Source organism: Colletes gigas, unplaced genomic scaffold, assembly GCF_013123115.1.
Source record: "Colletes gigas isolate AHSC1104 unplaced genomic scaffold, ASM1312311v1 Colletes_gigas_Sc00001, whole genome shotgun sequence".
NCBI classification, from domain to species: Eukaryota; Metazoa; Arthropoda; class Insecta; order Hymenoptera; family Colletidae; genus Colletes; species Colletes gigas.
In genome coordinates this window covers 891,911-907,397 of record NW_025106630.1, presented here as the reverse complement: position 1 = coordinate 907,397, position 15,487 = coordinate 891,911, and the positions used below count along the sequence as shown (strand labels likewise).

The 15,487-nt window shown below is 36.1% G+C and overlaps 1 protein-coding gene across 1 annotated transcript in view; it reads left to right on the top strand.

The window, feature by feature from the left end:
* LOC122396127 (protein timeless homolog) overlaps positions 1–15,487 on the top strand; it is a gene marked incomplete at its 3' end in the record, with an annotated part of 235,812 nt that overhangs the window by 215,267 nt on the left and 5,058 nt on the right. Inside the window, exons 15-19 of the mRNA XM_043394268.1 lie at positions 6,722–6,790; positions 6,876–6,963; positions 7,046–7,244; positions 7,940–8,177; positions 9,338–9,435. Of these exons, the coding sequence (XP_043250203.1) occupies positions 6,722–6,790; positions 6,876–6,963; positions 7,046–7,244; positions 7,940–8,177; positions 9,338–9,435 (692 nt within the window). The remainder of the gene's footprint in view (positions 1–6,721; positions 6,791–6,875; positions 6,964–7,045; positions 7,245–7,939; positions 8,178–9,337; positions 9,436–15,487) is intronic.

Sequence of the window (15,487 nt, the reverse complement as noted above, 5' to 3'; positions counted from 1 at the left end):
AACGAAGGAAAATATTGTCTTTTATATAGTACCGTATAAACACAGAAAACATTTTCCGACGAGTATTCTGCAATAAGGTTATTCGAAGTAAGAAATAGGTCAAACTCGTCTGTACACCGTACCGTGTATGTGCTGAATCTATTATGTTAACATTGTTAGCAATATATCAAAGAGCTTCGATGGAATATCGTCGATCGTTTACAGTTCCGCATAAATACGCAATTCCTGGCTAGAATTCAATTCTCATATCCACTAATTAAGTTATAACTCTTCAACGCCTAACAAGATTACACTTTAGGATTAGATCAGTTTGTTAATGGATCTGTAACTATCTTACTAAAGTTAGCGATTAACGTATTAAATGTTAACCTTTGCTTACCGAATATAAAATTAAGGAATGTAGAAATAGTGCAGTAGTTCACATGTTTTTTAAATTTAACTTCTTTAATTTGTTACGAGGGATATCAGTAATTTATTTCCCATTTATTATTATATTACTGCACGCTTCTTCCTCATTATAGAACGTAGGTAATGAAGCATATTACAATAAAATGAAAAAATAAAATATCGCGCTTAATTCTCTTGTCAAACAATGCCAGTAATGTTGGAAAATAATTAAAAAATATTTTTAATTTATCTTTTCTATTTTTATTCTTCCTCCTCTTTTTCTTTTATACTTCGTTTGTTAATAGTTTCTTCTTCTATTTCAAATATCGTAATTAGCTGATAATCAGCAGCATAAGCTGCGTAATCAGCTGCCAACTATTAACAAGTGTTTCATCCAGAAGTGCTCTTAATCCAATTCGGTAGCTGGTGTATGCGTTCGTCGGGTAACTACGAATGGAAGACATAAATATTTCAAGATATTGACGCTCGAAATCGACTCTTCGGTATGGTATCCGCGTAAATGTTAGCGCTTGACAAAATCCGGCTCGCTCAGATTCGGCTAATCCGCGCGGGCAAACGTTTCTAATAATAGAAATCGCATTTAACGTATAATTGAATCGTGTCTGTTCGACCCGAAGACATTTTTCAGCGAGTCGATTGTGCATCATTAATTCGCAATGGAGAGCATTCTGTGAAACGGAATGCAGAAGAGACATGGCGTTATTAAATTCTTCGTGTGCGAGTAGTCCCAATGAACGCAATTATGCTTCGTTAATTAAGTTTGATTCGCTTCTACAAAAAGAAAATATAATACGCGACTCTTGAAAATATATGAAACCTTGTAGAAATTTCTGAATCCTTCTTGTTTATTTATTTCAACGATCGGTGTTCGCGCCCGAAATGTTGTAGGTCGGATTGGAGTGATGCGATGTCGTCGTGTTGGAGAGGTTTCAAATGGTTTATTTTTAATAATAACAAAGTGGACTGTATGAATGTTTTCAAGCGCGTTGAACTGTGGGAGGAACTGTTTCCCCCGCGCTTACTTTATCAAAATGCGTTCAACTCAAGTAAAACTGCTGTACTGTTACAGACTTGTTAGTTAGACTTGTTAGACTTAGTCGGTTAACGACTGAACCGAGAATTGAAACTGGTTTGTCGGTTGACGACTGAAACTAGAATGCCCAATGTGTCCGGAGTCCGTTTCCTCCTCAGCTTAGATCCCCTCCAAGAGGTACACTTGGGGGTGTTTTGCAAATTCCTCTGTGGAATCGTGAGTCGATTGATTGGCCATCGACTTGGGAGAGGAGGACCCATTTTCCTGCCCCAGTTTGGCAGCAAGCTCCTCCTTCACCTCGGTGGTGGAGGAAAGTCCCAGGCCACGCTGGCGAGGGTGGCCGAGGTTTCCTCCCCAAGTCGACGGCCGCGTTAATTTATCGAGGAAGAAACGGAACTCCGGATTATCCACACAACAAGGGGTTGCGTCTGGTCTACGTCTGTTTTTATGGCTATATTGTTCCGCGTGTCGGCGATGGCCGTTGTCGTCGGTGCCTACATTTGGCCTCGACGACCGTACCACCCGCGGAACAATATAGCCCTTCGCTGGTCAACTCGAGTGTCGCGTTTCTTTCGTTTTCCAAAAATGCTATTCTTTTACATTGACATTTGCCAGATGCGAGAGACTCGAAGACGTTTGCAACGTAGTACCGATCCCGCATCTGGCAACATAAAGGACCGGAAACAACTCGAGTTGGCCAGCGGAATGAGCGAGCTTTCGTTTACCGAACAATCGGATTAAATCGATGGCGTAGAAAGTATGCAACGCGATGGAGCGGTCAAAATGTAATTATTTAAATCATTAAGAAATTTGAAATCTTGATGCCTCCACCAGCTAATTTTATATCATTTCAGAATGAAAGACATTGTTGATACAGTTTTTCTGTAATTTTTGTTTACCTTTTATATTTAAAAAGGAACAAAAGGGACATTCTTAGAAATTATCATGTAATTGTCATCCATTAAGAAATCGTTAGGAGACAAATTTTCAGACCCGAAATAGAAATAGAAGGATTAATGGGCAATTGTGTGGAAGTAACCACTTTTTAGTTTGCCAAAGAATTCGTTTGACTGGGAAAAAAGTCTCGTTTATATTTGAACCACCGTTGTACTTGCGGAGCCAAAACTAAGATAAACACACCGTACTGTCTTTCTGAATTCTGGTTATTTTTTCAATGAACAGTTGCTATTACTAATCAAACATTTCTCGGTTGATTCTAAGTATTTCAGTTACGGGGAAATTTTTTAATTTGAGATGAAAACGTCAGATCTCTCGAAGTGCTTTGTTTTACCTCGAACGGCCGTAGCAAGTTCAAGAGACCGCGGAAAGGAACAATTAAAACTTTCGGTTGAAATAGCATCGTCGTCGACGTCACTTGGGCAAACTGGATTCCTCGGACAGCGGGGAAAGTTTTCTTTGGCCGTAGCAACACAGCAGTTTAAAACAGAACTTTATGTGATGATTTAAAATACTTCGCTCGGCTGCTTTTAAAGGGCGTTTAGTTCTGGGGTATTTCGACGTCGGGACGAAATTTCTGTGCCAAAGCTCGCACATCATCAGGCAAAATGAAACGCGCGAAGAAGATGTTTTAAGGTGTCTAGTATAAATTATAATTATGCTGCTTAAAATCGACTACACTAAGTGAAATTTTGCTTCGTAGATTCAAACGGCGCTTTGTATTATTTCCTTATATCGTAATAGAATATTTGCCAACATTGGCAAACTCAAATGCAAATTTCAATTATAATTTAATAGAATGACACATTTTTATCAGCGTGGTTTTTGTATTAATACTGTGACGACCATACCGTGTTATATTATTGGGAAATTTAGTTAATTAAAGTTAGTTCAATATTACAATGTATAAAATAACTGAAGTGCTAAAACTGGAACGCGAAATTTTTTAATAGACATTTTTAATATCAACAAAAAATATCAACGAAAAATGAATGTATTTTTACCGAATTTTTTCAAACAGACAATGCAAGTAAATCAATTTGTTGCTTATTATAGTTGACATATAATATAATATTAAGGAATGTAAAAAATTAATTTTCTGTAGAATTAATCAATTTTTGGTATATGCATCATCAAAATATACGCTGCGGCAAAATCGTTACTGTGACATTGTCAGTGATTAAACCACACGGTTTATCCGAAGCCAAAAACGCAAAATATTTAGAAACTAGGAGATTGCGTCTATTACAACACGTCGAGATTGTTTAATTAAAAGCCCTCATCTATTTTTTTGGGAAAAAAATGTTTTCATTTTTTCGTCGAATTGAAACATTTTTTTTCATCGCCCCAATTTTATTATTTTTTTAGATATTAACTTTTCTCCGTGTGCCATAATGGGCGTAAGCTTCTGATTTCTAAATATTTTCTGTGTCGATAACTTCAAATAAACTGTATGATTATATCTAATCACTGTTAGTTCTATGTTACTACATTTCGATGCTGTTATTACGTCTGAACATTAAAATTGTCGATTTTATACCAAACTCTTTGGATTAGAATTCTTTTTTTCGTTGTGAAAAAGAAAATGTTTTTGCGTAAATTGTGTAATTTCTGAAATGATCCGTCAGCTGGTTTTTGTTTGGCAACCGATCGATGCGAAACTCTGTTGTTTCATTACAACAATGCACACGTCTGTAGTTGTGACAGACAAACTTCATGAAATTGGTTTTCAATTGCTACCACTCGCCCCATATTCGCCTGATATGGCTCCCTGTGGCTCTTGTTTAAACTGAAAACATTCGTGGCTAAGTAAATATAAATTTTCATCGAACGTAGAACCGATAGATACATCGAAAGGCCATTCCACAGATTTAGATGCATTGAATTATAAACAGGGCATGGTGTTGGAAATATAAAAGGAATTATATTGCAAATATATAAACCACGAGTTTTTCAATCACTCCTCGCATGTTGCGTAATTATTTTCTAATGCTCCCATAAATTGTTAAAATCTCAATTATACGATCAGGATTAAATTAATAACGGAATACAAACTTTGCTTCATACAGTTTCAATTTCTTAATGTTTGTAAGTTTGGAATTATTATTAGTTTCCAATCTATTACTAGTTCACTGGAAGAATGTTTCATTATTTGAACACTGAATTCTTCCCTTAACTGGCATACAAACATACGATGGTTATTTAATTTGTCATGCAACACCAGAGAAATGAAAGAAAGTAACTTGTATCGTATGTTATATCGTCGTAACATTCCATTATTTCTTTGCCTAATTTTTCTAATTTTCTTCTTGACCCAGAAGGAGTATTATCAGTATATAACATACTTGTAGGCATGCGATGTTTGAATTTTGCCGTTTACTTTTTACGTGTTGTCTCCCGTGCCCTCGCGCAACGCTTTGGACGAATGTACGGGCACGGTGAGAACAGTTCAGTTCCCTGACGACGGCCGTGCCAAGAAGAAATAATAATAGAAGTAATTAGATACAGTAATCATATTGGTGTTTTATTCGTGGTTATTGCTCGTCCTTACAACATTTTATCACGCATCCTCCTACATACTAGAACTTCACAGAAAGTTTAAATTCTTCGTTTCGTTCGCTATAATAATTGCGTTTCATTCGATTCATTCGTTCAAAGTGGAACATACTTTGATCGTATAATTCAGCTTTTTTACGACATCCGTGCGCTACGAATCAATTTTGAACTTTCCGTTGGCCACCGTGTTATACGTTACCGGAATTCTTATTTGCCAATTGGGATTCTCGTGCAATTCCACGGTCGCGGAATCGCGCAGCGCTGAAAGAACGTAACGATACAATGAAACTTTATTCGCGACTTGGACCGTGGAACAGCCCTATACGAAGGGCAGAGCAAAAACGTCGCGTGCAGCTTTTAAAAAGCGAGGGAAAAGGATAACGTTTCCTCGAAGCCTTAGAAAATTTGCCGCGTAACGAGGCTTTGTGCCGATCCGGTCGTCGGTTTCGCCGAGTGCAATTTTTCCCTGGGCTGTCGGTACTCCGTGCTCTCCTCGTGCCGGGCTCGTCGTAAATGTAATCGTCTTTCCACGGCCGCTTAATTCACTCATCGGATTGTTCGCCGTGGCAGAGAAAAAACAGCGTAACTTGAAACCTACGGAATCGAATTCGATCGGATTCCCCTACGTTCGGCCGCGTATACGTGTGGTGTATTTCTGCACACTCGTTCCGATGACGCAGCCGGCACCGTTTTCGGAATAACGCACTGGCCGTCGTAAATTAATCCAACCGCGAACTTTTTACCCGCGGCCCGCTTTTTCGGCTGCGGATTTTAACGAACGATTCGGGGATCAGCACTTCCGGAGCCCGACCTCCGACGTACAATTTGTCGGAGCTCGGTCGTGCCCAAAAGCGATAGCCGGGCTACCATTGATTCACCTCTAACCGGATTCAATGGAATGCTTGCGTTCTATCGAATTCGTTTTGTATTGAAACGAAGCTTTCGTTTGTTTGCGGCGATTTTTGTGTTTGTTCGTAAACACAAAGAACGCGCGATTTCAACAGCCCGGGTGCGTTGTTGACACGTTTTTGCAAGGAACTACGGACTTATGAGGCACGCCATCCTTTTAGTACCTTTTAATAGCTTTTTAAGCACTGTTGAATTTTCTAACCATCTCGTGATGATACGAAAATCATCTCCAGTAACGATGTATATGTCTAGAATGTCTTTCCTGTTTTGAGTTTTACTAACTCATGGTGTTTATTATACAAAGAAAAGAGTTCGTTGCCAGGGCGAACTGTTCTTCACTCTCGCCTTTCTTCAGCGGGTGAATCGTACAGTTTAGAAATCAATCTCTAAGATATATCTTCGCGCTTGCAATAAAGACTAAATATTAATTATGCAACCCATAATCCTAAAATTCCAGTAAGCACAAGAATATAAAAACGCACAGGTCTGATCCCCCTCCCCTTATACCTGGGCAGCCACAGACTTCATTATGTATAAAATATTGACTGATAAGAATAATAATAAAAAATTGTTAAGGATCATTAACCTTTTAGACAAACGGAATTCAATGAAATTAATTTTATAAAAAATAAACTACCTGCAAAATATTGTTAACTAATTTTATCAAAATACAAACTGACATGATTCTTGAAAAAAGTATACCCTAATTTCTATACTTCTAAAGTATGCTTTATTTCGATAAACTTATATTTTCTTCAAAAAAATTTTCGGACAAACACTATTATGATTTTACGTTTCAAGATTGTACTTATTTCAACATTCATGAAATTTTAACAAATCGTGTTTTGTTTGTTACAGTTGAAGATGATCCTATTCCATTAAGCGAAACGAACCAGGAAGAAAATGTCGAGCAGTTCGTTAATGATGGTAAAATATTCAATATCGATATCTTATAGCACTTCCTTTCTAAGAAAATTTCTTAAAATACATCGCGTAATTAATATTGCTATAGAAGAGGACGAGGAAGAGGAGGAAGAAGAAGCTGCACAAAGGAGCACTGTCGTGGAAACCGATTTTAAGTATTCCGACTTTATCCACAGGTAAGAATAAAAACACGATTTACATACTTAACTTAAGGCAAGTGTCATGTTCCTAATCCTTGACTTTCGTGTTCCATTTAAGATTTGCCAATGTGAAAGTTGTCAAAGCTTTGCTGCTTCTATTACAACAATTCGATAAAAATACGGACGAAGTGAATCATTACGTTAACAAGATGATTCATCGAATCGCGTGGGAGTGCAAAATGCCTGGAATGATGTTCCAGGCATCGATTTTTCGAGTTTTTCAACGAATCCTCGAGTCAAAATGTCCCGAACACAAGGTAATTTGGAATTAAATCATCATTAACTGTTCACTCGTAAAACCTTGTCAGTAATAATAATTCATTTATTATTTTCCTTGCGCCTCCATCCTTTCTAATAAATTAATTTCCGTGTTACCTTTTAGCATAGAATTATATTTCCAAAAATATTGAAAATTTTATTATATTATTATCGATTACAATGAAAATGTTACCACTATTATGAAGAAATTATTGTAGAGGATATATGTTCGAAATTAATATCATCTGCTCTTATATTTTTACACGTATTTCTACGTAAATAAAACATAAAATTTTCATAATAATGCAATGTCAATTAGGAAATGTATACCCTAATAAAGTGAAAGTCAATTATGCAGAATGTTTACATTTGATATGCATATTCACCGATGCATAAATGTTCTGCCGATTTACGATGTTCATAAACAGATTAAACAGTCGAGTGTTTATGAAATCGTATGTGTATTTCTTTAAATTTATAATGACAGCACTCTGTGCTTTAATACTATGTACTGAAATTTCCATATTATTTCGCTAACTCTGCTACCTCGGTGCGACGCGTTCCGTGAATCCTATTTTTCGTATTGGATCGTGTGTTTTATCACCGAATTTCCATTACATTTTTGCATTCTGTTTAATGGCCACTTGAAGTGCACTTCCCTTACGCCCATAAAATTCCCGAGTTTCCCTTGCAGGAACTTCAAAAGTCCGCAGTCTTCATAATCCGTCGTTTCATCGAAGTCGCGGAAAAGAACCGGAAAGCGTACATGGAGCTGCTCTTCTGGAAGACCACTCGCGACGCGACTGAGGTCGTCAGCGGTTACAACGCGGAAACGGCTAACAAGAAAGTTTCGCGCACCCTCTGGACCGAGGCCCAAGAAGACGAGTTACGCACGCTCTTTATGGAACATCAGACTAACAACTATTCCCAAGGTACGTTGCCCGCATTTTCGCGAAACCCCATGATTTATGAGTCTTCTTTAACCCTGCAACGCTACACCTATACATAATCTCGTTAACACTATACCGAGGAACCCTATACTCCAGCCACGAAAATAAGCAAAAGCAGATAAAACTTTCTCGACTATCTTTCAATCTTTACACGAGCGAAAAGAAATATTTGCGAAATTAAATATAACGTCAAATTCAATGAGAACTTTTCGTAAAAAATTCTATGAACTTTATAACGAAATGCAGTACTTATATCACATAATAAATAAACTAAGAACACAATTTCAGATTCGTTAAAAGTATATCAAGAAGCGTAAAAAATAATAACAGAACGCCCACTACTTCTTATATTCACAGCAACTATTTATATGTATACTACTGGAATATGTGTTACGATTTATTGTCAAAAATGATTCCCTGTTCCTGTAATTTCATTTCCATTATTTTGTGCACTGTTAAAATACAATAGAATTAGCCAAATAAATTGGATTGATCTACTTTTACAATTTTTCGTTTTCTTAGCAGACACGAAAGATTACAACAAAGATATAATTACTTTTAATGCTGAGATCTTGTGAAAGCCGAGTTATTGTCTTAGGCAAAATCTTATTTTCGCCCAAGAGATTCTTGACATCAAAGTTGTTAGATGCTGGCGAGAATTGCCGATAATATTAGATTTCTGATAACAACGTCTTCATTTATCGGCTAACCGAATCACGTACCTCAGCGATGATCCGGTTATCCTCCCCTTCAAATCAGTTCACGGATAATATTGATTGAATATAAATAGCACAAATACTCACAACGTTGAATCAACACTCATTCAAACTCCATGCATAGTAATTGAGACAAGAAATTTAAGCAAATGAAAAATAAATTATGTATTTGATGCTAATTTTAACATTTATCCGTAATATTTTATATCGATCAACAACGTATTTTACTGTATTTATAATTAAACTTTATTTATTATAATAATAGTGAAGTTACTATTTTTAAAAATAGAACTATATACTTTTTTTTATACGATAATCAATATAACCTTCAAACGACCTTGAGTACAGGAAATAATAAATAATAAATAGTTCATTATTAAAAAAAGTTATTAAAAAAAGACTTTATTGATCATTTTGTTGGTTTAGATCTTATCGAATGGCTGTTGGAAAATATTAATCAAGAACGAACGAGACGCGGCATTACAAAGAAGCTGAAAGAGCTGTTTTTGATCGTTAACTCCAAAGTAAGTGTTTTTCTTTTGTTTTTTTTTTAATTTCTATAGATTCTGGTAACTGTAAACGTTTAAATAACCGTATAATTAGGAAATCTCAAAAATAGACCATTACACTATTCAATGTATGTGAATTTTACATTACAATTTTAAAAAATATCGAGGATACATATACTTACAATTAGTACACTGACGTGGTATTCAACATATTAAATACGACGCGTTTTCTACTTCTTCATTGATATCGCGAAAACTAATGGAATCTTCGATCCCATTTTTATATCTGTCATATATCGGGGACCGACTGTCGCATATTTATTTGAATTATATCGACAAAAGGGTGAAAGTTGCACAGTTTGCAAAAATTGTCGACTGCGGGAAACGCATACTATATTTCGCAAAGATTATTTTCCCCATGATCTATGGAGTTTACAAGAGTGACACACCCCAAAACCGTATAATTCTTCGGGTTGACAACAAAATTGTCGTCTATCTCCTGAACTTTGTTCCCTAAATTCGCGGTATCGAAAGTGAAATGAAATGAATTTTACTTGTATAACTTCGGAATGACTTACTAAATAAATTAAGGGAAGAGTCTGTAAAGTGAAATAATCCCTTTGTATGACCAACACGGTCAAAATATACTCGAACGAAATATAAAAAATGATCGTCTACGTAAAGAAAGATCATGAAGTGACTTGTTAGTAACTTGATCTACGACACACGCGCTTCCAAAATCGCGTTCGACTAAACAATTCGATCCACTGAATTCGACCCGCTGCCGACAAAATCCTGACAAGATCAATGATTTACAAGGAGCGCGAGAAGACGAAGGGTGTCGCGACCCCGAAAATAAGTTTCTGGACTGGCATCGCTGACGGGGTGAACATATGCAAAAAATAGAGCCAGGGAATTGCTGCAGGAACTGTAAATTCTCGGGAGACAATTTCTACGAGGCGCTTTCTGTACCCTCCATTTCCTTTCAACCTACTGTTCGAGGAGGAGGTTTCTCTGCCCCTGCGTGGATCACAACTTCCGCTGTGCCAGCAAGAGTTCTCCCTTTGCTGCTCCTATGTTCGGGAATGAAAGTATCTCAAGATTTTCTCCTGTCAAGTGTTCCCTTCCGGCGCCTCTCCGTGCCATGAAAAGCTATCGCTTTGTTTGCGTTTTCCTTTCAAAAGGGCGTATGAGGATTTTGGAGTGGAAGCTAGACACATAAATAGACGGGCGCGCGTCTTTGCATGAATCTTTGCATACAGGGTGTTAAAAAAAGAGTCTAAGACCTCAGTGGCCTATAGCACACGCCAAGAGACCTAAAAAATCCTTAATTAACGCTTCCGAGCGCCGCATCTGTGCATCGAGGGCCCTTGTTAGCTCAGCATGGTCTTCTGCACCGGTGGAGACTATGCATCTCTTCGACAGTGCTGATTACATACAACAATTAGGCCTTTTATTTGCCTGCATAAAATAAATTATAATTTTGTACTAAAAGCTTCACTGAATTAAATAATATAGTTTCTTTTTATAATATGTCTCAGAACATGGATGTACACTTTGGTATCTGTTCCTGTAACTCTACTCTTGTCATTTTTAAAATTTTGTAGAATTATCTAATTTTTATTTTTAAAAATATAGATTTCTGCCTATAGACAGAATAATATTTCTATAGATATATAGAAAATATAGGAAAGTCACCAAGCTTCGACTACCCCTCGTCCATCACAATACGCTTCCACTCGACTGTTGATTGATAACTTGGACGAAACAGCAGTCTTATCTTGACTCTTATCCCCCTTGGTGGTCGTTTCATAGTTCATCACGGAGATCGCTATAATACTCTCCCTTTAGTGATAACGATAACTTCAAATTCCGGTTCCCTGTGGATGTTGCGTCTGCGACGATATACTATTATTTTCCTTTTCTCTTTTTGCCCGTTTTATTTCTTGGTCCCGAATCCTTTATCTCTTTATATCGCTGCTCTTCCAACGTTTGGACAACGTGTCAGCTTCCATAGTTTTGTCGGGTTTCTTAGATTGCGTGTTTCTGTTTCTTCCTCCATTGTTCCCCTTTTCGACATTATGTTCTTCCGTGAGGTCGAATCACTCCTGATCCCGTCGGGGCCATTAATTTGACTTCTTGCCATACGAGCACAACATGTTAATATATCATGCAATTTAAATAGAATTTATAATACAACCCAATATTCAAATTAAAATATCTTCTAAATTAATGGTTTTTCAAGAAGGGGCTTTGTACTTTCGAGCAAAAAATGGCAGGCTCAACCAATTAACACATTTACAAAATACTTTTGTCGTGTAACATTTTTCAATATCACCAGCAGTTTCGAAGACATTCGATTTAAATGGGTTATCTAGTATTTAAATCTCACTTATTCTGAACAATTTTAATCGTACAATTCTTTAACAGTGAGTTGCAGCTTATTGCTACTTTTAACAGACGCGGCGATATATTTGTCTTCTGCGTTCACTTCGAATTGTAGCAGTAATATTAAAATTTCCGTTCGCGAGTTTCCACCGTCTTTTATTTGTTCAAGCAGGTTGTTTCCCTTGCTACGTTGCACCCTTTCCCAAGCCACGAGAAGCTATCGTTTTGTTTGCCTTTTGCCGGAGAAATACGTATAAACATTTGTATCGAGCGCGAAAGTAAGGAGAGGCACGCGCCGCGTGAGTTTAACATTCTCGTTTCTAAAGCTCGCAAAGAAAAAGCGCCGCAAAATCGCGGAAACGAACACAACGGCGAATAATCTCGACCATTTTTCACTATTGAAAATCTCTGGTGCATTGAACCACTTGCAAAGCCGAATCACTCACGTGAATGGACAGCCTAGAAATGTAGCGGCTCGTGGAAATGCTTGAGTACTCGCAATAAAAAATTATAATGAATAAGATATGCAGTAATTTCTATTTTCGAGCGATAATTTTTACATTGGATTCCAGTACAGTGAGCCCTCTTATTATTTTAGAGTATTTAGATTATTTTTCTTATTTAATATAATCTAAGATAATACGATTATATTATTTGGCATGTATGTATTGTCAAATGGGAACAAAGAATTTACATAAATTTGTAAAAATAGTAATAAGCTGCAACTAAAAATAATATACACCAAAGAATGCGATTATATTTGTTTCGTTTTTATATTATTTCAATACGTCTATTGTGGATGGAGAACAATTGACAAGACAACGGCTCATTTCGACTGCTACGACAATGAGCATAGAATAAATTATTAGGACGAGAATAGGTTAACAGAGAATTAACAGGCCAGCGCATAATAATCGAGATTCCAACGAGTTTTGCTGTAGCATACTTGTTTCCTTCTTTTCGCGTGTCCGACTAGCTTTTGAATAATCCTTTATGTGACAACTTTTCAGACTAGGTACAATACGATTTTAAACAAAACCTTTTGAAACAAGTGACTGCCGTTTCATGTATTATGTATTACATAGCCCGAAAACCAGAATTTCCCGGGCTTGAAAAAAGTGGGAATGTGACAGTGAAACTTCGAAGAAAATTTACATGAAAATGTACGCTGGAAATGAAATCACCCATTTGCATGCACGTAACATTTACACGTAACGGACTTTTAAACGCATTAGTGATTAATCGAATGAAACATTGAAGCATTAAGAGACGGTTGTAATTTATTTAACCAATATATTAAAACGCTACGTAACTTAATGACAACTTTTGTTCATGAATAATGTCGCAAAATAATGTATCCCTTTGGCAGAATTATTAATGGCGGGATTATTATTGATTGAATTAGCCGAGTCGTTGTTTTTTAAATACATGAAACACGAAATAAAGGAAAATAATTTTTAATTAAAATATTTAAATAATGCCAAGGTCACGATCAATATTCATATTACTGAATTTAGCAATAATAATTGTTTATTATTTATATTAAATGCATAATGAATCTGAAGAAGAACCGAGCATAGATGAGAATGTTCCTTTTCACGAAAGCAATTAACGCCTATATGAATAAAATTGCAAAAACTTCTTTGGGTATATAGCGTCAAAGTAGATTTCAAAATAAACACAAAAGATAGCATAAATTATAATAGTTGGTATATTCATCGGATAGTAGATGATACGCCCTTTAAAAGGAAACTTGTTTCAAGTCGATAGCGTAATTAGTTCCGGAGATACAACGAATTTTGTTTTGAAACGTATTATACTTGAATGCAATGATTTTCATCACAGTAGAGAAAAACTTAAAATTAAAAATGATATGGGCGAGGCACTAATAATTTAATGTGATTTATATCGTAGGAAATATAATTTTTGTCACTCTGAAACTTTGTTAATTTATGAGACACGTACGATGTAATAAGCTTTTCCTATTTTCATAATTTCTTTTATATTTTCATGTTTTGAAATCAACTTCAGAGGATGGCAAGCCAACGCATTTATATTAATAAGAAGTTACGTAATGTATGACACAATCCTGGCTCTTTACCTGGGTTGAAAATTAAACTACTATATTCCACGTATACGCTTTCACAGAAAGCTTTGTGGCGAATTATGCATAGGTATATTTGGACATTTTAAACGGCGATACATTTTTCCTTCGAAATATATTTTAGCTTCATAATATCCTAAATAGAATCGTCTACAATCTGACGCGTAAATTCAACGAGTTTAATATAATTTAATAAATTCGTATTTTTAACGTTTCCGTGAATATTGTACTGAAAGCTTTTACGTCATGCAATGTTTTGTATTCCACGAAGATAAAAAATTTCGGCCCGATATAAAGGATGTATAAAAATAACTTCGGTGGTGAATAACATTATAACGTTTCCAGCAATCTAATAAGTTTTTGTAAAACTAACAGCTACAGAATCGTATGTCGAGTTTTTAAACTTGAAGTCAAATAAAAATGAAGACCCACTATTTTCAGTATTCTTCGAACAAAATACTATTTTAAAAACATGTTGCTACGAATAAAATATTTTCATAATTTCACGCACAATCTAAAATAAAATAAACTGTGTACTGTTTGAAATAGAATTTTCCCCCAGACACTAAAAGACAGATTCATGACTGTTTCGTAGGGAACGTACGCAATTTAGCTCGATACCACCGGTGTCATCCTTCTGTTTGTTGAAAACCCATCGGACAACATCGAGGCGAGACACTTTATAACGATAATCTTGAGACATTACCTGTTTTAAGGCGACGGAGGAACGTGGGAGCACGTGCGCCAAAGAGAAATAGAGGGAAAGTAAGAGCGATGGACGGGGGTAAGGCGACGATATATCTGACTACCGTTAAAACGGTATTACCCCACTTCGAAATTGACGATTAATCATAGGTGTGCACCCGCTGCGCCGCCAGGAAAGGGAGCTGATTGCTCCCATACCACTGATTCGAATAGGGGCGAACTCGGCTGTTCAGGCTGTTATTGATTCCTTGACGGATTCTTACGCTCGGATCTCTGTGCAGTTACCCTTTGGGAATTTCGTGAGCGAATTTCCTCCAAGTGTGATGTGTAGCCTGACGAAAAGTGGAAACGTCGAAGACTAACTATCCTAATTACTTGTTTTCATAGAGCAATCAAACTTTGTGCTGAATTTCGATTACGTCCGATCGTTTTATATTTTCGTTCTTCCTTTGATCTATTTTATCGCGTTCCGAAGCAACGAACCGCTTCTGCCATTGAACGATTACCGACGATGATTTCAATTTAATCAATTTATTTTCTAACCTTTTTACAGCGTTATTTGCATAGATTCGCGAATCAAAAGTCTATTTGTTCGATTATATTTTTCTGTGTTTTAAACACAACAATTTTACAGTGATAGTAAATATTTTATTTATTTATGAAATTAAATTATCCCCTTATCCTTTGAAATAATTGATTCTTGAATGGGTGATTCAACAATGTGAAAAATTGAGTAATAATACTATTCTACAATTTATTATAATGTTTAACTTTTAGAGTGGAAGAGATTGTCAACTGATTTCTTTGAGTTTTCTATTGTTTTTATAATTAGTTACCTTGTACATTTCTTGAATACACAAATATTAGCAG